The sequence below is a fragment of the Vigna angularis genome, chromosome 1 (assembly GCF_016808095.1).
Source record: "Vigna angularis cultivar LongXiaoDou No.4 chromosome 1, ASM1680809v1, whole genome shotgun sequence".
Lineage (NCBI taxonomy): Eukaryota > Viridiplantae > Streptophyta > Magnoliopsida > Fabales > Fabaceae > Vigna > Vigna angularis.
Window position 1 is genome coordinate 41,200,779 of NC_068970.1, and position 26,886 is coordinate 41,227,664.

At 31.4% G+C, this 26,886-nt stretch overlaps 2 protein-coding genes across 4 annotated transcripts; both read left to right on the top strand.

Annotated features, from left to right (window-relative positions):
• The first annotated feature begins 8,432 nt into the window (after window positions 1–8,432).
• Window positions 8,433–10,820, top strand: LOC108342934 (E3 ubiquitin-protein ligase AIRP2). The gene is made up of 5 exons (XM_017580849.2): window positions 8,433–8,819; window positions 9,261–9,423; window positions 9,838–9,904; window positions 10,035–10,275; window positions 10,352–10,820. Exons 1-5 carry the CDS (start codon window positions 8,731–8,733, stop codon window positions 10,560–10,562), a joined length of 771 nt encoding a protein of 256 aa, XP_017436338.1. The 5' UTR covers window positions 8,433–8,730; the 3' UTR covers window positions 10,563–10,820.
• A 5,383-nt stretch (window positions 10,821–16,203) lies between these two features.
• LOC108342938 (probable mediator of RNA polymerase II transcription subunit 19b) lies at window positions 16,204–21,895 on the top strand. 3 transcript variants are annotated; one of them, XM_017580865.2, is made up of 5 exons: window positions 16,204–16,310; window positions 16,640–16,753; window positions 20,554–20,840; window positions 20,957–21,157; window positions 21,698–21,895. In XM_017580865.2, exons 2-5 carry the CDS (start codon window positions 16,723–16,725, stop codon window positions 21,743–21,745), a joined length of 567 nt encoding a protein of 188 aa, XP_017436354.1. In that variant the 5' UTR covers window positions 16,204–16,310; window positions 16,640–16,722; the 3' UTR covers window positions 21,746–21,895. The 3 variants fall into 3 exon arrangements, with proteins under 3 accessions (XP_017436354.1, XP_017436364.1, XP_052727593.1); XM_017580875.2 differs by having other exon boundaries at window positions 16,210–16,310; window positions 16,686–16,753; XM_052871633.1 differs by lacking the exon at window positions 16,204–16,310 and adding an exon at window positions 16,388–16,406 and having other exon boundaries at window positions 16,686–16,753.
• Window positions 21,896–26,886: the final 4,991 nt, after the last annotated feature.

A 26,886-nucleotide genomic window follows, 5' to 3' on the forward strand; every position in this document is an offset into this window, starting at 1 on the left:
CATTGGCGTGTCCCAAAAATGATGTCAGCACTGTGATTAAATTTCTAAAGAGGCAGATCTTCTCACGCTTTGGAACTCCAAGAGTACTTATTAGTGATGGAGGTTCTCATTTTTGTAATTATCAGCTAGCAAAAGTACTCAAACATTATGGTGTGAGACATAAGGTAGCTTCACCTTATCATCCACAAACCAATGGGCAAGCTGAGGTGTCTAACAGAGAGATCAAGAGAATCTTAGAGAAAACAGTTGTTGCATCAACAAAGGACTGGTCACAGAAACTGGATGATGCTCTCTGGGCATACAAGACTGCAATGAAGACATCTATGGGTTTATCACCTTATCAGCTACTCTATGGGAAAGCATGTCATTTGCTAGTGAAGATGGAGCATAAAGCTTTGTGGGCTCTTAAATTTTTGAATTTTGATTCTTCTGAAACTCAAAACAAGCGCAGAAGGCAGATGCTGGAGCTGGAAGAGATGCGGTTGCATGCATATGATTCATCCAAGAGTTACAAAGAAAAGGTAAAATTCTATCATGACATGAAATTGATAAAAAAAGTCTTTAATTCAAGGCAGCAGGTGCTATTGTTCAATTCAAGATTGAAACTTTTTCTTGGAAAGTTGAAGTCAAAATGGTCAGGACCATTCATAGTGAAAAGTGTGCGTCCACATGGAGCAATTGAATTGGTTTATCCATCTGCTAGTGATCAACATAGAAGCTGGATGGTGAATGGTCAACGTCTCAAGCATTATTTGGGAGGAGAAGTAGAGCGGTTGTCCACAGTGATGAAGTTGGTTGATCCTTGAACTTTATTGGGTCAAGCTAGTGACGTTAAAAAAGCGCTTGCTGGGAGGCAACCCAGTGATTTAAGAACTTTTATTTTTGGTTTGGTGATGTAATTATGAACTTTTGGTATTTTTTTTAGTTATAAACTTGTTATAGGGTTTACATCTACTGAAGGATGTTAGGTGGAAGAGTATCTACTAAAGGATACTATGTTCGTTTACACCTATTGATGGGTGTTGGTAAGAAAAGATTTGCACTTACTGATGAGTGTTGGAGGATTTTGGGTCAGGCTCGTGACGTTAAACAAGTGCTTACTGGGAGGCACCCTAGTGTTCTAAATTTTGTTGAACTTATTTGCTTCTGTTTTTAGAATAGGGTGAGATGTACTCAGTTTGAAAATTTATCTGCTATGATGGTTTGCTTGTGACTTATGCATGATGAGTAATGCTTGATGATGCTTGGATATTGATTGATGTTGAGATTGTGGACATTATATGTTGAATTACAGGTGGTGGTTCATGAGCTATGTAAACAGATGCATGATATTGTGATTGTGATTATGATGCTAAGCAGGATGTGTATGTGGAATGTTGAATGAGCCTATATGTGAGGTTTTGAACTCCAGAGTTTTTGTGAATGAATGCTATTACATTGAAAGCATGAATGACTTTGCCCAGGTTTCTATGATTGAATCACTTGCTTGTATGTATCATATGATCAAGGCCATCTGTTGTTACCCTTTATTAGCCAAATGATTTTAGCCCAATAAAAGAGAGCACAATGTGTTTTATCCTTTGAACCCTTAGCTTTGAACATGATGGAAAACCTTTTTTTTGAAAAGCTTTACCTTAAGTTGAGTGTAAGATATCTTGTGGTATTGATAAATGTTCAAGTTTGGGGTTGTTGGGTGGTTTAAAAAGGGGAATATGAAAAGCATTGAGCTAAGTATGTGAAAAGTAAAGATGAAAAGGGAAGAAAAGAAAAAAAAAAGAGAAAGGCTCAATGCAAAAGAAAGTTGGGAAGAAGGAAGAATGGTTGTGTTTAGATGATTCACTTAACTCAAGGATTTTGTGATCTAGAAAAACCAATTTTCTTGTTAGCCCAGCCACATTATAAGCCATGGAAAAGTCCTTGTGATGATACTTGCTTGTGAATGTGTTTGATTATGGTTAAATGAAAGGCAAAGTTAATTCATGTGACATTGTGATAGTAGAGTGAAGGAGTGACCTCTTATACACTTGTGTGTTTGAGTGAAACACTTTATCTAGTGAGGAAAGATTCCATGAGCACATGTTTACATCTATGCTTAGTTGATTGATCATTCATAAGAATAGAATTTATTGAATATTATGTGATTATGTGAACACTAAAGCATGTGTGCATCTTGACTGAATTCTTTGTGTTGAGCTGATTTGAGTAATTATTTATCTTGAAAGAAGGAGTTTTAATGTGGTGAACCATTGTATGGATTGGTGGAAGATTGAGTTACATTTTGTTTGCTTGAGGACAAGCAAAGTTCTAAGTTTGGGGCTGTGATAATAGTTGAAAAACTGTTATTTTTAGACTTAATTTTGACCTTAAAGACAACCTTTATGACTTAGAAACTAGCTTGTAATCATGTTTTTTCTTATGTTTTGGAAATAAGAGAGTTGGACGGGTTTTCTGCTTGGTTTTCCTTGTTTTTGCATGTTTTAAGATGAATTGAATGGAAGAAGTGAAGTAGTCATAAGTTGGAGTCAGAAAAGGAAGAAAAAGTGCATAAAAGAAGAGTCGCAAGTATCGCTCAGCGGAAATTACCGCTGAGCGGCACTCTGAAGTCTCGCATTCACCGTTGAGGGCCAAAACTGCAGCTGAGCGTCAAATAGAAGAACCGCACTTACTGCTAAGCGGTAATTACCGCTGAGCGCCATTTTAATGGGCCTTGGGCCACTTTTCTGTAATCTTTAGGAGTCTATATAAGGTTTTAGTCGACCTAGGGTTAGTTTCTTTTGGCATAACGAAGCAAAATCACACTTTCTTCACCCCTTGGAGGAGGATTTTGGATGCTCAAGCTCCACACTTCAAATTCTAGGGTTCTATCTTTCATTCTTTCATTATTTTTCATCTAGTTTCACCATGATTATGGTGAACTAAACCTTCATTGTTGTTGGAGAATCAATGTAATCCTTTGAAGCTCTCATGTATTGAATTGGTTCTTTAATCCATATGCTTTCTTTCATTAATTGTTAGGGTTTTTCTTCTATACTCTATGCATGCTTTGTTTAACTCATTCAATTGCATGATCATTGATTTTATTTGTATGGACACATATAGATAAATCTAGACATGAAGAAATTCTCCCAATAGTAATATTGCCTAGACATAGGGATAGGAGGATTGGTTGCCTTTAAGCTTCTGTGCGAATGTAATGCATGAATAATTGCTAGGAAGACAAGACAATATAAACTAGTGATTAGGAGTAGGCTTTCTTCACCAAGACATTGGGTTTAAGGTAAATTAGAAAGTGGCATTAACATTAATGAAGAAGATGAATTCTTGAATACGAGTGGATAGGATGAATTGAAAACCCCAAACAACATTATCATTCCATATATTTCAATCATGTTTTGCTTCTTTTGTTCAATTGATCAATACATGCATTCATATTTACTTTTTAGTATTTGCATTTAAATCTACAAGAATTCTTTCACAAGTCTAATTTAATCAACAAATCACATGATTGTTTAGGTTGTGAGTCATTTGGGAAATGATACTTGGTCTTACCATTTATTATTACTTGATACGATTCGGTTACACTTGCCGAGGGTTAACAGTCACTGGTAATTGTTACTAATTCGTCCTCAACAGTTTCTTGTAGTTCTCTTATGTTCATTGCATAAAAAACCTCACACTTTGGCAATGAAAAGTACACTAATATTATAAGTTTTTTAATAATTTATTTTTTGTGTACACATAACTGATTTTACTAAGTTCCTTAGGACTCATTTCAATGTACATTTAACATTATAGAGTGGTTGAGGCATATTCAAGGTTTCAGGGAACACATATCGTTTCTAGAAAGAAGTTGTAGTTCATTGCACCAACTGTAAGTAGTTAATCTTTCAAACTATAAATACAATTATAAATTTTATGATACTTTATAAATTTAACTTGTAGTGCTCACGTTAACCGAGAAGCTTTTAGTGCAAATATTATGTCATGAGGCACATGCAGAAAATTATATCTGCAAATGTCGTTGACTCATGGAAATTGGTAACGTAAACATTTTATAACTAAGATCTTAAGCCATTAATATTATAACTTGACTCAAACTATGTAGATATTTGATGACACATCTCCAATGGAGCAACATGTCATAAAGGATGTTCGGGAGCAGTGGGCTACATTTCTTTTAACCATTTGTAAATGATTAAATGTTTCAATATTACATTTTGAGTTTAGAACTATTTTATGTGTAACTATGTTAAGTAACTATGTTAGGTAAATATATTTAGGAACTTTGTTAGGTAAATATTACATTTTCATGTGTTAATAGAAACAATATTGATTATTTTAGTCGTTATTGATTATTTAAACAGTATTCTAGGATTGAATTTTATGCAGGTCTGAATATGAATAGTAACACATACAAATCAAATAATTTAAAAAAAAACTCACTTTTTATACTGGTAAAAAGCCTCATTAGGTATAAAAAGTCTTGTTTTCCACATCGGTTATAATACCATAAGACATAAAAGTAAAATTCTTTTATACTTATTATAGCAGCAACAGGTATAAAAAGAGAGTTTTTTGCTCTAGCAACAAGATGGGACTTTTATACCTATTCCCACAGTACCAGATATAAATATAAGACTTTTATACTTGTTACAAACAGATCAGGTATAAAAAATAAAACTTTCTACACTGGATGTAGATCAAGTATAAAAATTCGAAAACTTTCTATACCGTTTACTTATCTACCTTCTTAGAAATATGTATAAAAAGTCATTTTTAACAGGTATAAAAAACATTTTTTGACATAGTGATAAGTAGGAATTAAAAGCATTGAGAGCCGAGTATGAAATCATTCAGTAAAAGAAGGATGGTAAATGTCTTATGTCATCCACCTCAACTCTCCTAGGACCAACTAAACAACCTCGAGAGGGGTTAGACCGAACAATCGAAGCTAGTAGCTCTATTGCAAGCAAGGACCATCGCCACTTCTTTACAATGGTTAACATGACCGACATTCTATCATTCATTGCAAGGGTTATAAAGACCTATTTACCTATGCTGTCATTTTGTGCACACAACCTCTTCTAAGGTCACCCTAGGCTAGAGCAACCCAAATAACCTTCTCTAGCAACCTTCCTCCAAGAGTTGACCCAACCTCTCTTAAAGAACCCTAAACACTTCATCCTTCACCATTCAATACACAAAAATTGTGAACCTTCTACCTTCATCCACCACCATTCCACAAATCTCCATGAAACGATGAGCTCCTTCGTCTTTTGGCTTGGTTACTTCTAGGTTTGGCTTGTCCTAGCTAGAGCATTGCCATCAAGGTAGCAATGCCAAGTTGAAGGCTTGATATGCGAGATAAACTGCCTTGAGAGAACATGTTTTTTAGGTCATTCCAGATCTCTAAAGCTTGTTTTGATATAAAGTGAACGAGCCATGAGACAACCATATTGTTTCCCCAATTCCAAGAAACATGTTTAGGCTTTTCTTTTTTAGGTGGACGGACATTGTCAAGCACAAATTCAATCTTGATTTTGCCATTCAGGGCAATCAACAATGAACGACTCCAAGAATAATAGTTTGTATCGTCAAGGGCCGACGAAACTAGAGCAACATTGAAAAGAAATGTCTACAAAACTGTCTTTTATCATGACAAAAACAAGAACAAAAACAAAGAAACAACCAAGTTAAAGAGAAGAGGATAAAGAAAGTAGAGTTACACATAGTAGAGCTCTTCAAAAGAAGAATAATAGCATATGTAGTTTACAATATCAAGCATGTTCACAAAATTGACAATGAAAACCATATGATAAAAACAAAAAAAAAAGGTAAAAGTGTGAAAAAATAATGGCAAGAACCAAGTAATAAGACGTAGAGAGAAATCAGTATGATGGAATATGAAAAGAGAGAGAAGCGTATGTGTTCAGAAACCTATGTGATAAAAGGGGATAAAAGAAAAATAAAGCAAAAGGAGAAAAAAATAAGTTAGTCGAACTTCCTTGTGCAGACCAAGATATATGAATTGTCAATCTATGAAAACATAAATCCTGAAAAAAGTATCTTCGCCAACTCATTTTCCTTCATATTTGAAAGGTTTTGTTAAAAACAATATATGAAAATAATGAATTATAAGTTTTTGTTCTAAATCAAAAGTCATTCGCTACAAAACAAAATAATATAACCTTAACTTTATACTATAGAGAGTTGATTGACATTTTTAGAGAATTAGATAATCATGAATTTATAATCAATCCTGTCTATATTTATTTTATTTTATATTTCAGCTTGATGGAAGGAAAATACACTTTTATTTGTCTAGCAAATACGTTACGTTTCTTGTATATAAATATTGCTGTCGATAGATTGTAGAGCAATTATTTTTATTATACAGAATCTTCATTGGTGATTCGATCATATTTTGACGAATTGTGTAATAAAGCACGTAATGTGAATAATGCAATAATAATGGCATTTTGTCAAAAAGAAAATATTTAATGATTTGCTTCAGAGGTGATAACATATTGAGGCACCTCTGAGAAGAAAATCAGGATAAGATATATGATTTAAAAAAATCAAGAAAAGGATGTATTTAATATTTCTTCATCTTAACTAATTTACAGAAACAAGTTGAACTCCATAATATTTTTTTAAACGAATTTGTATAATATATACTTTAAATATTCACCTCATGTGTTACATGTGCATATCTTAATAAGACAGGGTTTGACTGCTATTATCTAACTCCCTCTACCAATTAAAATCAAAAAACTAATTCAAACTGGGAGAGAGGCAAAGAGAATGACTAATTCTTAAGAAGATATTTCTTAATTTATTTAAATAAAATGGTTAAATAGCCTTTTCTTTTTCTTTTTATTAGGAATTGTGTTTTAATACTGCTCTATTTTTAAATATTTTTAATTTAGTTTTATTTATTTTTTAAAATGTGTCAATTTAGATCTTCTATTTATCAAATTGACAGTAATGATATACGTAATACAAGTAATAAAAGTTGCTAGTAATATATTTATCATAAATATTGATGATAAATACTACTTTGACTATTTTTTAAATAAAATGAGATTAAAATATTGAAATTAATGAAAGGAAATTACAAAAATTATCATGGTAGAAAAATATTAAACTTAACAAATTATATGATGGATTTTCGTAAACTCCAGAAAAAAATTAAAATGAAGTTTTTTATAAATTAAAATTAACTTATTAATTAGTTAATTTCTAGAAATTTTATAATATAACTTTTTATTGTTTTAATATAAGTCAATTTTAAGTTATAAATAAGTTAGTTTTATTTTTTTCTAATTTTTATTTTTAAACAGCTTACAAGGAAGTTTACCCTTAATGAGCATAGAATACTCTACTTGTTTTTCTTAATATATATTATTATAGTATATTGCATATTATCGATACTTTTTTTTGTTTTCATGTATCATTTAATGTAATAATACGCATTAATAAAAACAATTAATATGTTTTATTTATGGTATAAAATTTATAATTTCTGAATATATTCTTCGTATGTTTTGGTTTTGCTCAGATATTATTTTTCCTAAATTAAAAATAAAAATTAATAGTACATCCAAATTTGATAAACGTTAAATGATTGGCCATAAAGTAAATTTCCTTTAAAGTGGGATTGACATTTGAATATATTTTATCCTTTTAAGTTCACTAAAAGATTCTGATGCGTTATTAATTTAATCAAAATCAAGGAATTTATGACCAAGAAAACTCACTCATGACTGTTTGGTAGTAAAAGTCAAATGTTTAGTTTCTCAAGACTAACAAAAAACTTATTTTTCATTTTTGGTTTAGTTTTTTAAAAATATTTTTTGAAATCATTTTATCATGTTTTTGACAAAAGTATTCTCACAAGAGCTTTGTGAAATTCCTTTTGTAAAATAAAATAAAACATCTAGAAAAAAATACTTTCGTTAGTTATTTAATATGATAACAATGTAAAAGAAAATAGTAAAAAAGCACACAAAAAACAATGTATATGTTTGAGACCTATAATGTTCTTGTTCAAGTCTTATCCGTAGATATAAATTTAAAATATGAATTTTGTAAGATTTTTTTCGTCAAAATAAAATGTCACTGTTTAAAATTTTAAATAACAATACGAATTTTGTAAGATTTTAAAATATTTTGTAAAATTTTAAATAAAAAAGCAACTGTCTTATAAAATAAAAAATTAAATAAAATGTTAATTAAAAGTTAGATTATAAACTCTTTCATTAAAATAAGATACAATATAAATCTCGTATAATTGATTTTACTATGAAATTAAAATGTAGGTATGAAAATGAAACAAGCCTGTGTGTCCAGTTACATCATATGACTCAGCATTCCACATAATCGTAGAACACAAGAAAACGCAACACCTCACAACGTCATACGACAATCTGTTTGGTCGTTTCCTATTCATTCTTCCTCCACTTTCCTTTTCTCTGTTAAACTCTGTCACCACCACAAAAACGTGTAGGGAAAATTCAACAAACTGCCAAATCAAAAGCCTTTTTTCTGCTCCATCATCCTCAGCAATTGGATTCAGATTACCGGGGCCCTTCAAAACAGGAGATTCTTCATTATCCACACACAGAGGGCCAAACAATACTGGGGCTGAAGGAAGTGAGGAGTTTTTACTCTTTACTCTGACCCTTTTGATTTTTAGTTTCTCCTCTGCACAAGAAATTGGGAAGAAAGATGGAAGTGATGGCATACCAGTTTTCTCGGTTACCATACTCAGATTCCCTCAAACTGCTAGAGGCTGATATACAACAAGCAAATGCTTTGTTAGTTTCTTTTTCTCTTCACCTCTCCTCTATCTGCTCATTTTAACATCTTTCGCTCTTCTAATTATGTGTGGTTAAATTTTATTTTATGGAAACTGAAAAAAAGAAAATGGGGTTGTGTAGAGAAAGAGTTTTGACTTGATCAAATGCTTTGCGACTTGAAATGGGGGGTCATAATCATTTGATAAGCATCTGTCTCTTACTGATTGGGATTGATCATCTTTAATTGTTATCTAGTGGTTAATGAAGTGGGAAAAAATATGTGCTTTTTCGTCGAGTTTGTGTCATGGTTTTTGATGATTAACTTGATTGTGAAATTCCTTATTTTGGACTATGAAATACTATTTGTTTTGTGTGTGGAAATGGAGTGGTGTGTGTTTCCTTTCTTACTTTCGTGTTGTGTAGCCCTCTAAATTTCAATACTGGGTCTGTGCTTTATAGGGCTGCTGAAATAACCAGGACAAAGGGTGGGACTCTTCTCCAAATGAAATTGGCTTACAACCATTTGGCTCCTCTCTTTCTATTGTTGCTACAGTGGATGGATTTTTCTTGTACATGCTTACTACTCAGATATCTTGACCTCTTTCACATAGTTGTATCCAAGGTAAAACACCTATTCTTGGAAATATTCGTTTGGTTGCTATAGTTGTCTCTATTTAAAGCTTTAGTTCTCTTCCGAAGAAATTGTCAATTTAGTCTCTAAACATACAATGAAGTTAAATTTTGGTCTCGGGTGCTAATACCAGAGAAGAGTTTCTAGTAGTGTAAACTGTAAAACCGCTATAAAACTTTCTGATGGTGAGAAAGCACAACTAAAATTTACTGTTTTTTTGGACAGAGACTAGAACTTAAAAAGGGACAACTATAGAGACCAAGTGAATCCTTCAACCTTGTAATAAGCTTTCGATTGCACAAATTTTATTTTGTTTTGGTATAGGATTCTAAAGTTTCTTCACAAATGACCGTTGTTTTCATTTGTAATTGTTGTTTCTCTTCTATTTTTTGTTCTTTACCAAAGGTACACAACGATGGTAGATCAAATATGACTCCTCCTGGAAGAAAAGCAACCATCAGGGAGTTTTATGGTGCGTGAATCTTTGAATTTCAGAAAGCAACTTTTATTTTAGTTCTTTCGGCCTAGGAAAATACTCACTTTTATGGCTGGTTTTACTAATTATTTCTCACTGTTTTCTGGTGTCAATAAATGAATTGTAGCTATTATTCTGCCATCTCTTCAAAGACTTCATGGTAGCATGGAGAAGTTAAACATTTGTAAGAGCGGACATTCTAGCATAGAAAGCTCAAGTTATGGCAAGAAACTGATTGAAGGAGATGCAAAACCAATCCATGTGGATTTGGAAAGAGAAGATGAATGTGGGATATGCTTAGAGCCTTGCACCAAAATGGTTTTACCTAATTGCTGTCATGCCATGTGTATCAAATGCTACCGCAAGTGGTATGTATTTACATTAATGTTCACATTGGTTTATAATGAATTGTAACACTCTTATGTTGGTCTTTCCAACCTGTAGGAACAAATTGTCAGAGTCTTGCCCTTTTTGCCGTGGTACCTTAAGGAGAGTTAATTCTGAGGATCTGTGGGTACTAACTTGTAATGAAGATGTTGTTGATGCTGAAACAGTTTCCAAGGAGGACTTGTTACGTTTCAACCTTTATATCAACAACCTACCAAAAGATCACCCGGATGCACTTTTCTTAATGTATTATGAGTATCTGATTTGATAAATATATTTCAGTGTACATATAGGGAAATCCAGACTGCAATTGTAAATAGAGTCTCGTAAGAAATATTTCTGATCATGTAAGGCACAACATTGCAGAGATATATGTGGAATTGTTGTCCAGAATGTAGAGTACTATTACAACCTACTTCGAACCAGTTGTTTGAGTTCAAGTTACACTTTTTCTAAGAAGCTAATTAAGATGTACTGATCCATTAACTGAAGATTTCTATTAAACTATTTATGATGTATTGATTCATTATCCTCTTTAGTCTACATGTACGTTACTTAAGTTGAAAAAAATTATGGAAACTGGGAGACGAGAAGATTATTAGGAATACAAGAGTGAATGTGAATATAAGTTTCATATCATATAAAAATGAGAAAGTTGAGTAATATAGAAAGGAGACTTGTAAATTTATTATTTTAAGATTGTGGATTGGAATAGATGTTGATTTTGATGGAGTTAAATATGTTTTTATTCTTTAACTTTCAATAAAAATTGGAATTAGTTTTTTTCTGAAATTATAATAAATGCGTGAATTTAGTTATTTTCATTTAAATTGTTATTTTTATTTGACGTTTCAAATGCATTTCATGACATTATTTGAGTTGTTTACACTGTTTGACATGTTGAAATGTCAAATAAACTTAACAAAACTAATTCTAATTCTCAATAAAAATTGGAATTAGTTTTTTTTCGAAATCATAAGAAATGCGTGAATTTAGTTATTTTCATTTAAATTTTTTGTATTTGAGTTGTTTACACTGTTTGACATGTTGAGATGTCAAATAAACTTAACAAAACTAATTCTAATTCTCAGTTAAAGTTAAGGACCAAAAACATATTTAACCCTTATTTATTTAAGTTGGACTTATATTTTAATAGTATTGTGTCCCAATGAAACAAACTTGTGTCACTTTCCATTACTCTCCCAAGAGCAGCGACGAAGTTCACTTTCGGTATAACTATGCAGTGTTACTCTTCACCACATTTTCGTTGAGTCACCACACACAAGGATACATTTATGTTTCCAAACAAGTACATAGTAACATGTCATTACAATCTTACTAAATAACATCTACTCCATAATTTAGACTCGTAAAATAATACATCACATACAAACACAAGAAGGCAAGAAAGAAAACAAGTAAACAAGAATGTAAGTTCCATCTACCTCTTACTCTTCACTTCTTCTTTCTTCCTTGACTTCCAAGTGTTTTTATTAAAGCGCTCCCTCTAAGCTTAATATGTTTAAGAGAAATACAATATTTTATTCTCAATTATTATTATCTAATATCTCAAGATATCTTTTAATTTGTAACAATATAAAAATATCCAATAATATTAACTAATATCTAACAATATCTTTTATAGTTAAATAATTATTCACTAAATCTTATTTCTTAGTGTTTCGGTTTAATTGGGGTCTAAGGTTGTCCGTCTTCAATCCTAGCCTCTTCTGCCTGCAAAAAATACTCTGACGCTCAAGTCAGAAAAAAATGCCCCTTATGTATTCTGATAGTCATTTTGAATAAGATAATTTTACCTGAACATTAATATTGTATTTTTTGGCCTCATAATTGTCCAGCCCATTAATTATATTAATTATTCATTAATACAATATATTTATGCAATATAATTTGTCAAACACTCATAAATACCATATATTTGCCTTTGATATGGTCATTAAATATATTAACTGGTCATTAATAACATCCGTCTTACCTGACTCGCGATCATTGGATTACCGGTCGGTGCGGATAACACTCCCCTCGAACGGTCGGCTACCCGGGTATAGTACACTTAGAAAATCTTTTAAAATAAAATAAATATTTTAAATTATAACTAGTATTTAGTTTCATCTTTTACTTAAAATATTTAACCACATTTGTATATTTTTCTAATTATTAAAATTTCTAGGATTTCATAGTTTTCAAGAGAGGTATGGTTTCATTCCTTATGGTTTATCATTCTTTGAGTCTTTGTAGAGAATGTGAGTTTTTATCTTGAATATGATTTTTTATGTTTCACTTAGAATTAGTGGATGTAATATCAAATTCAATATAGTAATTTGTGATGACTTTATTTGAAGTAATTATAATTGAATGTGAAATTTGTTTTGATTTGAACCAAACGTGTGACTTTCTCTATTTCTTATTCTCTTTATTCCATTATTTTTGAGAAAAAAAATAACTTTTTAGGCATTTTCTAGAAAATTAATATTCTAATATTTATTACTATATTTTGATATAAGCTTAAAATTTATTAAACAATTTCATCTTTTACTTAAAATATTTAATCATATTTGTATATTTTTCTAATTATTAAAAATTCTAGGATTTCATATTTTTCAAGAAAGGTATGGTTTCATTCTTTATGGTATTTTAAGGAATGTATTTTCATCCCTTGTGGTTATTCAAGAAAGGTGATTTATCATTCTCCCGGTCTTTGTAGAGAATGTGAGTTTGTATCTTGACTATGATTTTTCATGTTTCATTTGGGTTGAGTGGTTGTAATATCAAATTCAAAATAGTAATTTGTCCTCACTTTATTTAAAGTAATTACAATTGAATGTAAATTTTTTTTTGATTTGAATTAAGTGTGTGTGACTTTCTCTATTTCTTATTTTCTTTATTTCGTTGCTTTTGAGAAAAATAACTTTTTTTATGCATTTTGTAGAAGATTAATACTCTAATATTTATTTTATTACTACATCTTGATATAGGCTTAAAATTTATTAAACGCAAATTTTGAATAGTTAAAAATTTTTAAAAATTGAAACTATAACTTCAAACCAATTCACTCTCTTCTGTTTTGTGCAACCTCCTCTTTTATTCTAAACCAGTGTCATCACATCTTTTTCTAAGTGATAAAGATCAATTGTCATTAAAAGGATAAAAGAGAAAGAGTGAAGGCGTTCTCGCTCATGCCAAAAGAGCTCACACTTTAAAGGATGTTAATTGTCTACCTTGAAAAATATAGTAGTAAATCATGACTCTATATATTCTAATCTAAAGAGAAAAGCTTGACAAGCAACTACTTATAGGCAATAAAGATCCCAACCTCCCTCCCATACCAATTAATAAAATATGTCTTAGCCATAACTTTTATTGCAAAGACTATCAATGGATTGGTTTTGTGACTATTATTCATATTTCAATAATTTTACTATAAAGTCATTTCTCATAGTAGAATTGAGTGATCCATAATGCATCAACTAAAAGTGATGACCATGATTCCACAAATGATTTCAACCGCCCAAAATTCATAAACCAAAACATTGGTTTAATGTTTCGGTAGTGTTTTTTTTCGTCCAGAATCTTAAATAGGTCCTTACTTATTAGTTGTCTCGAGTTCTTATTTTTGAAAAATTGAAACAAATAGAGGCTTGCCATCAAATTGGACAAACGTCATTTAAGAGGCCATTACGTGGCATGCTGATTGTATTGTTTTAAATGATGTGGCAGTGGCATGCTAATTATATTGTTTTAAATGATGTGGCAGTAAATGCATTATTGTACGTGTATTTTGTAATTTATGAATTAAAAAATTGAGGGCAAATTGAGAAAAAGAAATTAAAGGCAGTCTCTTTCTCTACAATTGAAAAATGCGAAATTAGGGTTCGTGGGAAAAAACATTTTTTTCGATTGTGAAATTAGGATTCGTGGGTGAAAAACACTAGATTTCGAAAGGAATCAAAATTAACCAAACCCTAGATTTAAGATACACGGAGATTTAAGTGTATGAGTTCTTTAATGAACCTATTTTATCACACATCCTCTTTCTCATTCATTCAAAATTTCAAAATTTTCACTCCTCTCTCTTATTTTGCGCGCTGCCCCAACATTTCTTTTCAAATCTTCATCTATGTAAAATAACTTTTTTTGCCCTATGTCAATAGCAACTTCCAATTTCTCTCAATTTCTCTCTTCGAATCTTCATCGCTTTCAATTGGTAATGAGTTTTCCTTTGTTCTCTTTGGTTTTTGAAATTTTCTTCACTTTCCCGTTAATTTCTTACTTTGCCCTTTTTAATGTTTGTTTCTGTGAAGAGATTTCTTCTCAGACGCTGCGTTTTCCCAAATTTGCGGTGCGTTTGAGACCAACTGCTTTCCGGATTCAATGACTCTATCCTTGCGTCGTAGGTTTGGTGCTTCGAGTGTTCGTCGTTGTATAGTAGGTTCCGATGTCAGCTTCCATGGTGTCCATCACCGTTGCGAACCCGGGGGCACGTCGGAGGCTGCGTTAGAGGCTGATGCTCGATGTCAAGAGGAAAACCGCAACCAACATCGAGCTCCTCGCCAACGACGTCGCCGCCTCCCCTGCAGTCACGACTTCCGACAAAGGTGCCACGGGTGCTGGGCGCGACCTTAGCCACCACAAACCCTAATACGAAGCTCCACTCACACTGTCTCTAATCTGTTTTTACATTTCTCAATGGCAAAGAAAGAGTCTGTCTTTACAAATTTGGCTAATTTGCCCTCAACTTTTTAATTCAGAAATTACAAAATATACGTGACAATAATGTATTTACTGTGACATTATTTAAAACAATACTATCAGCATGTCACGTAATGATTTTTTAAAAGATGTTTGTCCAACAACAAGCTTCTATTTATTTCAATTTTTAAAAAATAAGAACTTAAATGAGACAGATAATAAGTAGAACCTAAGATTCTGAAAAAAAAATTTTTTACCGAAACATTAATCCCCACAACATTCAAACTCAACACATTATCTCATTATTTCAGTACTATGACTTATGGTAAAATATTCTGAAAACCCAAATTTCATCACTTCAATCGAAGTAATAATTCATTTCAATGGCTATGCACACGTGCTACCATTAGTGATAATCTTAATGGTTACGATATCAAATACATCCATTTTCAATTATGAAAAATGTACTCAAACATGTATCTTGATTGACCTATTCTAAAAGGTCACAGAAGTACTTAATTATTTAGATATCAAAGAAGTTACCAAAATAAAATACTAATGTTCGGTTTGAATTTACAATGCTAAAGTTTACATAAAATAATTCACTAAAAAATTGATGATAATATAACCCAAATATTCCACTCTTCGTACATAACACAAAACTTTATTGTATAAAAAAAACACAATACATAACATCCATGTTTTAATTATTGATAAAAGATTATTAAGTTCTTTTGAAAATAATGAATTAGAAAAATTACATTGATAACAATACATTTGAATATTAAAAACATATTATTAATGATAATTTATATAAATTTTTTATAACAAAACATATTAAAATTTAATTTTTTATATGAATAATTAATAGTTGTTATTACTCAAATTTATTTTATATTATTAATAATAATAAATTTTATTCACAAAGAAATTTAACAATAACATTTAATAACATTTTAATATTTTTTTATATTATTAAAAATTTAATAATTTATAGATAAGTAAAATTGAATTAATGATACTAATTATTAATATTAATAGTGATTAACTTCTTTTCAATTTATAAACTTATTAATAATAAAAAATAATTAGTATTTAATTAATTTAATTTAATAACTTATGTAAAATCATCAAATAAATCATTTAAAAAAATAAATATTTCTTCATTCTCTGCTCTCGAAAGAAATTAAGAAAATGAAGCAAAACAAAATTCAAGCTGAAAAAAAAAATAGTATCCTTCCTTTGCAACCAATAACCATACACCATCTCCGAACCCTAGCACTTTCTCTCTCTGCTTTGTTCTCAGGTATTTTTCCCTGTTCATTTCCCGAGCTTTGTTTGGGGAAGGTGTTTGATCGGGTTTACGTCTGTTGCCCTTTCATTTTTAATACACTCTGACCGTGTAAAGTTTTTAACTTTATTACATGATAATGCATTTAGGTATTGGGGCGATCTTTTTTGAGATGGAAAGACCGTTTTCTCGATGGGTTTATTGTTTGAGATATTTGATGCATTCTTTTACATACTTCAAGATGTCATGTATGTGTTAGATAGGGTGCTATAGTCTCAGATTTTGTTAAGAGTGTACAATTTCAGTGCTTTGAAACTTCCTCTCTTGTCCATATTTTCTGCCAGTAACTTCCAGTTGGTGGTTGATGTATTTGTTAATTATGACTGGCAGATGCACTTGAGGTGCATGTTGTGAGGTTACTCGAAAGATGGATATTGCAGACAAAAGTTATGGAAGGGGTAAGAACTTGAGATGTAGCTCATTGATGGTTTGTTTTTCTACTTTTATTGATAATGTGGATGTGAAAACTAACTGAAAACTGGATCTTTCTGTTGTTGTTGTGATTACCTTCTTAGAATAGATGAGCTAGAAACCTGTGAAAGCATATGGTTTACTGTGGAGCATATGCACTAATTGGCTTATTCACGGAATGAAAATTAGTTTTCTTTTATAATTCCTATTAAACCAAAGGATTTTTAGAAACAGAAGATTGGCAGTTACCAGAGTTTTCTGCGGCACAGAAAATGTTTACAGCAGAACTTTCCTGATTTCATTGTTCACTGTTTATTGGAGCCTTACGAATAGAGAATTTCGTGAGGTTTAAAGTCAGTGATATAGCAAATAGAGCTTATTGGATCTTGTGATCATGAGATGGTCATGTGTAAAATCCCTGTTGAGGGCTTGCTCTAACATTTGTAAGTTTGAATGGCCCAACTTTTTTTTTTTAAATTAGGTCACTGATGGCTAGATAATGTGTGTCCATGCTCTATTATATATGCTAATTTCTTATTTATCCTCAGTGGGTTATTTGATAAACTGTTCACTATTCCCACATTCGCTTTCTTATTACTATGCATGTATGGCCGTTTGTATGAGAGCTAATATGACTTATTGTTCTTTATTTTCTAGAAAAAACTTCAGAAATGTTCAGTTGACTGGTATGATTAAAGTTTGAATGTCTTTTCCCAGCCTTCCCCTTTCAATTTATACTCCTCTTCTCAACAACTAACATCAGATTAATTTCCTTATCTTTTTAAAGATTAAATAAAAATTGTTTGAGCTGGCATTTTCCATGTCTTAAATTTGCAATGTTATTATCTTCAGGCAAGATAATTCTCTGTTAATGATTGCAGAGAGAATAAGTTACTAATATATTATTGCACACCATTGGACATATTTTCTCTATTATATTTTTCTTTCTTTCTTGAGGAGGAGCTAAATCGTGTGTGGAAATAGGCCATCTAAAACCTGGAATTAGATGTTTTGGTAAAGCGCCATAGATGTTATTTTTGTGCTGAATCTTTTGACTTGCAGACCTGTTTTAACTTGTTTTCAATAGAGTGTTTGACCTTGAGTATTCCATATTGTCATTATGTATAAAAAAACATATTACTAAATTGGAAGGAAAGAAGTACAAGAGGTTATTAAAAATCCTCCCAAGGAAATCATAAAGCTGAAAGGTAAGATTAATCATAAGAAATGAAAAAATAAATTATTGCTAAGGTTTTGGATGCGACTCACCTCATAAAACTTACATGGTAGTACCTAAAAGCAAAGTTCAAGTTAATCTATAACTGAAGTTATGTTGAAGCAGCTCATGATGAATCCCTTTCATGGAAGTATCTAAACATTTTAGTTACTTAGTAGTTAGTACCTTTAAAGACAGGGATTTGCTATTAAACATGGTAAAATGCTACATGTTGACAACTCCAAAAATGTCTGTTCTTGCATTGAAAACCATATATTGTCGCTTGAGCATTTTCATAAGTTGTGGAGCTAGAGCTTTCTCTGGACTCTGATGGATTTGATAGGCAATAAAATAATGCTAACTCCTTTTACTCACGGATGTCCTAAAAGATGATTCAATATTTGTTAGAATAAATATTAATTGTAGGTAGAAAGTAGTTATGTTGGGAACTACTACTTGCTGTACCTATGAGTTGTACCTAGTTCCATAGCTAGGTTCTTAATTCAACCTTTTGATCTTTCATTTTCTCATTGTATCAGAATTCTATCATTGTAAATATGAGATCATAAGAGGGGTCTTTGAAGCCCTCTAAAATATATTTTCTCGATTATTAATCTCAAGTTAGTATCAGAGCGGGTTGATCCCGTTTAATTGGTCTCCGTCTTCTTTGCCGTTGTTTTCATTGTTGCCATTTGCCACTACCAGATGTTGTTGTTAACCATTGTTGCTGGCCGCTGTTGCTGGCCACTGGTTGTCGGATTTGGAGATTTTTCTCAAGCGACGACTAACCACACCTGTCCTGGAGCCATTCTCTGCATCATGTGTCGCCACGCACACGAGTTCTCCTTGCCACTGCTAAGTGCATGAAGTCCACGTGTCGCCTTCCTCTCGTGGAGCATCGTCATGACTCCATGTCAACGCATGTTAGACCTCCTCCTTGCTTTTTTGGTCCTTGTTCATTCTTTTTCGATGTTGTTAACAAGTTTCTTATTCAATCCTAGGGTTTTCTTTATTACTATAAACATTGGTTGTTTCATTGTCCCTACTGGTTTCCTCAAACTCCAACTAAATGTCTATTGAACCTATCTTTCATGGTTTGCCTCGGTTGAAATGTGGTTCCTTGGCCAAGTTTACCATGATCACCTTCAATAAGATGGGAGTAATATGCCTTCTGAGCAAGCTGAACAGTGGAAGCAAATTGATTTTCAACTTTGAGCCTTACTATAGTAGTATGTGGAACCCAAATTGTTAGGTACTTTCAGATCTTTTAAGACTTGTAACTTGTTTTGGATAAAGGCTCAAAATATTTTGCAAATGATATTCAGCGACTTTATGACTATGCAAATAGACTTGTCTCTCTCAAACAAACTGATAATGACATGATGTTTTTCATGAGTGAAGCTTAATCTACGGTTGAAGAATTGAAAATGTTCTTGGAGGTTGAGTCATTGGACAATAACAAGAAGAAACTAGACAAATACTACATGGTGATGATCCTCCATGCCCTACATCTTGACTTTGATCATGTCAGACATAAACTTTTAACCGGTCATGAAGTCCCTTTTCGTAGAAAGCTTGACCACATGACTCCTTCAGGTTCCAAATCTTTGAAGCAAGGATGTTCATGAACATGTGCGACGTTCTATTGTGGTTTTCCCATGAGGAAAAGGACACAATACTAGAGGAGGACATGGTAGTCAGGGACATTTTCAATGCTGGTACTGTAAGAAAATGGGTCACATTTCCTAACAAGACAACCAATGTCTCTAAAGCTGAAGCTACAGACCCCAAATTCTCTTATGAAGAATACCTGCATTTAGGACTTTGCACATTATGTCCAATTCAATATTCATGAGAGAACTAAACAGAGATTGATTATCATTTATTTGAGAAAAATTGTTATTAAAAGAAATTTGTATTGAGTTTGTCGGATCAAATGATCGACTTGTAGATGTGTTAACCAAGTCCTTAAGAGGACCGTAGATTGAGTTTGTGTTCCAAACTTGATACACACAACTTTAGGAGGTGTTAAAATAAGTATTAAATCTGGGTAGAAAGTAGTTGTGTTGGGAACTACTACCTGTTTGTACGTATGTGTTGTACCTAGTTTTGTACCTAGCTTCTTAGTTTAGCTTTTTTTATCTTTCACCTTCTCATTGTATTAGAACTTTATCATTATAAATATGTGATCATAAGAGGGGTCTTTCAAGCCCTCTAAATTATATTTTGTCTTAAGTGTTAGGATTGTGAGTTAGCTTGTAGAATCCTTCAAACCTGTCTTAGCATGCCCAACAAGGCAATCAGGCCTGATTTCTGTGTAATAATAATCTCGCTGTAATCCTATAAGTTCTGTCCTGTTCTATCACCCACAACTGTCACACTCATGGTTGTAAAATTCTTGAATTAACTCACAGTTTTATAATTCTAGGTAGACAAAACAAGTTCATTCTCAATCAAATTCTTTTTTGGCTCTTCTGTTTCTTTTCTGCTTTTAAAAACATGCAATGGATGCATGAAAATTTATATTTCTTCAAGTATATTTTATTTAGTAAGGTTATTTCTTGGAATTAGGTAACAGAGAACTTGGAGGCACTTGTGATCTCATAAATCAATATAGACTTTGGCCCTACTATGAATTCTTTTGCAAGAAGCCACTTCCAGTGTCAATCTCCGAGACACATTATCTTCACAATGTGGTTGGTGACACAAAAGTCAGGAAAGGAGAAGGAATGGAACTGGATCAGCTCTGTCAGAACCCTGAACCAAGTGAGAAAAAAACTTCCTTATGTCCTTTTGACTTGGATGTACTGAGTGAAGCTTTCCATATGAGGGAAATGAGTCCATTCCACCTTTCTTCAGTAAGATTTTGTCTTTTTTCTGGCTACATTTGATCCTTTTATTAAAGAAAACTGAATAATTCAAAATCACGTTTCATTGTTATGACAAAAAGACATGTTATGCCAATGTGCTGTAGGGGCTCCTAAATGCAGTGCTCAAGTCAGAGAACCAATCTAGAGATCACGAGAAGAAGAAAAAAAAGGTCAAAGATAAGGGTGAAAAGTACAAGAAGCAGAAGCACAGACTACATCGAGTAAATAATGGAAGTTGTATAGAAAACATCAGAGTCAAATCCCATGATCCCCATCCCTTGCAGGTGAAGAACCAACAAAACAAGGTTTGTTCTTTATGTATTGTGTCTAATGTTAAATTTCACGCTAATTTTATCATTTACATAAATTTTACCACCTTGTTTATATGCCATAGCAAGGTATAACCAACAAAAGGAAAAGGTCTGGTGTTCTATAATATTAAAGTTTGATTATAACAATCAATTTTTAACTACGTACATCCAATTATTCTTGGTTAATTGAGATTCTACATTGACTATTTTTTACTTTTGATCTCAAATTTCAGTAATTTAGGTAAAAAAAGGTTATTTTTGAATTTGATTTGTAGGATTAATTGATATTAACTAACTTCCTTCATTGGCTTAAAAATTAGTTAATTTAGCTTATGTTTGAGTTCAAAGAAAGTAGTATATTTCATAGTATCTCTTTGAATGTGAACAGTGAATAGTTATTTCCCCAAGCCACGTTAAGACATGATATTGGTTACCATTTCTAATTGTTACTTGTGTCGTGTTTTGTTCTTTTCATGTCTTGAAGAAATAGACTTAAATTGCACTAAAATCTAATATTATCTTTATTTAACTCAGAAAAGGAAGACAGATTCAAGCAAAGATCCTTCTGCATGCAAGAGATAAAAATGCTGTAAAGAGAGGCAGAATTTGACTATTTTCTCTGTGAAATATGTGATCAATTCAGAAGCTGACAGTAAACTCTATTTTTTGTCTTATTTAACATTTTATGTGCTCTTCTCCATCCTTTAATTTCAAATATGGCTCGCCAGTAAAGTTAGGATGTCAAAATAGGTTATGGGCCACCACTCAGCCCGCATTGGCAAGTCTTGCCTAGTTTGTTGATTTTTTTTTTAAATTTAAAAATTAGTTTTTTATATTATATTATTTTAAAGATATAAATATGCAATGATATTCCAATTTAAATGATTAACACTTAGAAATTAAATTTTAATTATTAATTATAAGAGTAGTTTAATAGGTAAATATAAAAGTTATTTGAATTTATTCATTAAAGATAATAGTTAATTAAAAGTTTAGAAAATATATATGATTAAATATATTTTTAATGCATATATAAAACAATTTTAAAATTAAGTTTTTTTTAAAAAAATTGATAAGCTGACCTATTTATCATTATAAAAAAAAATCATTAAATAGCAATCAAATTCAAAGAAAAAAGTAATTAGTTATTATATTTACTAAATTACATAACATTTTATAAATTAATAGTTATTGGTACCTAGGATTGTTCCCTTTTTTGGTAAATATTTGTCATCCTTAAGTATAGAGGTTTTATATTAGATGGGTTTATAGCTATGCATGGACAATTGGCAATTTCTTCCAACACGCTACAATATAAATATAAAGGGAAATACTCAAATACACTTCATCAACGAAGAAGAGAGAAAATGTCAAAACTCATATTGGAAAGTTTTTGAAAGAAAATATTTAATTATTGACATAATTTGTATCTATTTTATGATTTTTATATTCATCACTAGTGCACTTTAGTTTTGATTGACTTTTTCTCCAAACTCTTATATGAAATATAAATACATGTTTAGATATATTATCTTTATTTTATATTTATCTTTTATCTTTAATTAGTTTGTTATTTTTTTTTGTATTTTGGCCTCAGCCTATTATAAATAGAAGACCCTATTATAAATAGAAGACCCTATGTGTATATTCAATATAAGGGAGATTAATCTTATATATAGTTTTTCACTATATTCAACATGGTATCTAAAACCAGGTTCTTTTGAGGAAAAAGTTTCTGGTGCCTCTATAGCTACATCTGTCGTGGTTGGCGGTGGCGCCATCTATTGTCGTCGTCGTTGCCGTCGTATATCGCTATCGTCTATTCACTATCGGATTTTTAGTTTCGATCGATGATCACATGGATTTGATCGTCTCGGTCAGGCAACCACCATGCCATTAACGATGCCTTCATCAGAACTCTTATGTGCTCTCAGTGCCTTTTGAAGTTATGAATTTGGCCCCTTTTCCATCGTACATGGTTGCATGTTTAGCAGCTATTCAGAACATCGATGTTGCTTTTTTTTTTTTCTTTTTTCAAGTGCCTTGATTGAAGAATCTTGGATTTTTATAATTTCTCTCTCCTATTCATCCATGACTTCTTCCACTGTTGTTTCTTCTGACCTCTCTTTTGTCACCATTGCGTTTGACCCATTCATATATGATTTTTTTTCCATGGAAAATATGGTTTTTGTTAGTTTATTTATAGTTGTGGTGGCTCTCCAACAATTACCTCTTTATCCACTGGTGACATTCCTCAAGGGCAATTTGCAAGAAGAGATTTACATGGAGCAACCTCCCAGATTTGTAGATTTGTTGCTCAGGAGGAGTCTTCTAGGTTGATATTTTGTCTTTTATGTCGTCTTGCAAATCATTAGCAATTTGGTGTCACTCGAGTGCAGAAACAAATAGTTTCACTAAGTCTTTATGAATTATATTAGTAACAAGTTTGGTACATACAATATTTATGCACTAGCCCGAGGGGTGTGTTAGATATATTATCTTTATTTTATATTTATCTTTTATCTTTAGTTAGTTTGTTATTATTTCTTATTTGTATTTTGGGCTTAGCCCATTTCTTCTATTATAAATAGAGGACCCTACGTGTATATTCAACACAAGGGAGATTAATCTTATATATAGTTTTTCACTATATTCAACAAACATAAATGCATAAATACATAAGTACATAAATACATAAATACATAAGTACATAAATACATAAGTACATAAATACATAAATACATAAGTACATAAATACATAAATACATAAATACATAAATACATAAATACATAATACATATAAATACATAAATACACAAATAAATAAATACATAGATATATAAATACATAAATACACAAATACACAAATACATAGATATATAAATACATAAATACACAAATACGTAAATACACAAATATGTAAATACAGAAATACATAAAAACATAAATACATCAATACAAAAATATATAATAAATACATAAATACATAGATAAGTAAAAGCATAAATACACAAATACATAAATACATACATAAATAAATATATACATATATCAATACATAAATACATACATGTATAAATACATAAATACATAAATACATACATAAATACATAAATAGATAATTACATAAATACATAAATAAATAAATACATCAATACACAAATATATAATAAATACATAAATAGACAAATAGACAAATACACAAATACATAGACAAGTAAAAACATAAATACACAAATACATAAATACATACAAAAATAAATACATAAATACATACATATATAAATACATAAACAGATAAAAGAACTACACTGCATCATGCTTAATAGCCCAAGAATTAAAAGAAGGACAAGGGACAACAGAGTGACTGGCAGGAATCTCTTCGAAATTGTATACCAATTACTATAAAACAACAGAGAAGCATGGGTGCACCTGATGATGTCATGGTTTAGTAAATAAAACACAAATCATATGCAGTAAGGCATGGCCAAGCCAATGACATCCTAACCCTCATACAAACACCATAGCAAGTGAATTTTATTTGAGGCTCAATTCGATTATAAATCAGGCAATGATATAACCAATGTAAAGGTATTTGTAATTTGTAATTTACCATTTGGTAAGACTCTTATAACTTATTTTGAGACTTCTAAACTTGATAAAGTAAATGTTCATTTAATTCTAATTCTAATTTTTGTTTTTGAAATTTAGTAGGACCTGCCAACTGAATTTGTGAAGTATATTCGCAAATGGAGGTTCACCAATTTCGTCCTGAATGGAAGTAATAACAAGGTCACATGCAAAATCTTCGTAAGAAATGTTCTCAAGAAGTCTACTAAGATTGATTGAGGTTGGGAGCTTTTTCTAGGATTCATGCACTCAATGAGGAAAACGCAATTATGTGTCACGTGATGTACGAAATGTATGACATTCGTGAAATTATATTCCATGTACATATTAAAATAATTTGTATTACATATGTTTGATTTGTATTACTTCATATAAAAGAAATGTGATTTAAATTTTGATTAATAACAGAACAAATCAATTTTATTTGAACATAAGTTTCTATTTGTAATATTTTAATTATGGTGAAAAATATATTCATAATTTAAAATGTTAAATCTAAAAAAAAAACAGCAAAAATATGGCAACAAAGTTTGAATAACAAGAAAACAACCAAGAGTTTCTATCCTGAAGGATAAGTTTATTTTAAAATAAAGCATCGACTAATTTGAATGAGTCATCAATATTCTTTCAATATGCCCTTCCTTAAACTGAATTGTTATTTAAGTAAATACAGTTAATTTATCTCTTCAATACTACATATTTCAAGTCTTTCTCTCAATTGCATGAACACTTCGTCTCAAGGTTTTGGTGACACTGTCAGTCAACTAATCCTTAGTACCACAATGTACTAATTCAATTTTCCTTGATTGGTCAATTCCCGAAGAAAGTGAAATCAAACATGAATATGCTTACTTCTATCATGTATAACTAGATTCTTTGAGAGTTTAATAGTTGAACTATTATAACAAATAATGCACTTATTTTGTTTAATCCCCAAACTCTCAAGTACACGCATCATCCAAATGCTTTGAATGACACATCCTACTGCAGAAATATGTTCAGGCTTAGTGGTGGATAATGATATTATAGGATGCTTCTTAGAACTTCAAGCAACTAACCTATTTGACATCTTAAAAAGATGCCTTGAGGTACTCCTTTAATCATCAAGGTCTTCCGCATAATCACTATCACAAAAGGCTACCAAATGCTCATCTCCTTTTTCTTTTCTTTTATAAAACAACCCCAATTCAGTGGTTCCTCTCAAGTAGCGTAAGACCCTTTTCATCACTTGTTGATGAACATTCGTTGGAGTACTCATGAAACGAGCCACTAGACTCAAAGCATACATCAGGAGCATACATCAGGTTTGGCCTAGTGACAGTTAAATACATAAGACTTCCCACCATTTGTTTATATGTGGTTGCATCAATCTTCAATCCTCCAGGATCTTTGGTTAGCTGACACCTTGGAACGATTGGGTTTTTTTAACTGAACAATTTTGTAAGCCGAATCTCTCCAGAATTATATTCGCATACATTCTCTGACAGATAAAGATTCCATTTGAAGTGTATATGACTTCGATGCCGATAAAATATCTCATGCATCCTAAATCAGTTGTTTTGAATCTTCATTTCATTGAGCTCTTGAATTCTTCGACCATTTTCCCATCGTTTCTTGTAAAACTAAGATAATCTACATATAAATTCATAATAAGAATATCTACTCCTCCATCTTTCTTTGTAAATAAGGTGTGATCACTGATGCTTCTTTCGAAACCTCTATTGACAAAATATCATTCTATCTTGTTGAACCATGCTCGAGGTGTCTGTCTAAGCCCATAGAGAGTTTTCTTTAATTTGTAAACTTTGTCTTCTTCACCTATCACCTCATATCCCTTTGGTTATTCCACGTATACTTCCTCCTCTAACTCTCCGTGGAGAAATGCGCTCTTGACATCGAGTTGGTAAAATTTCCACCCTCGATTAGCTACAAAGGACAGGGTTAGTCGAATGATATCCCATCTTGCAACTAGTGTGAATACCTCAGTGAAATCGATTCCAAGTTGTTGAGTATACCCTTTTGCTACAAGACGGGCCTTGCATTTGTCTACTTTTCCCTTTTTGTTTATCTTCATCTTAAAGACCCACTTAACA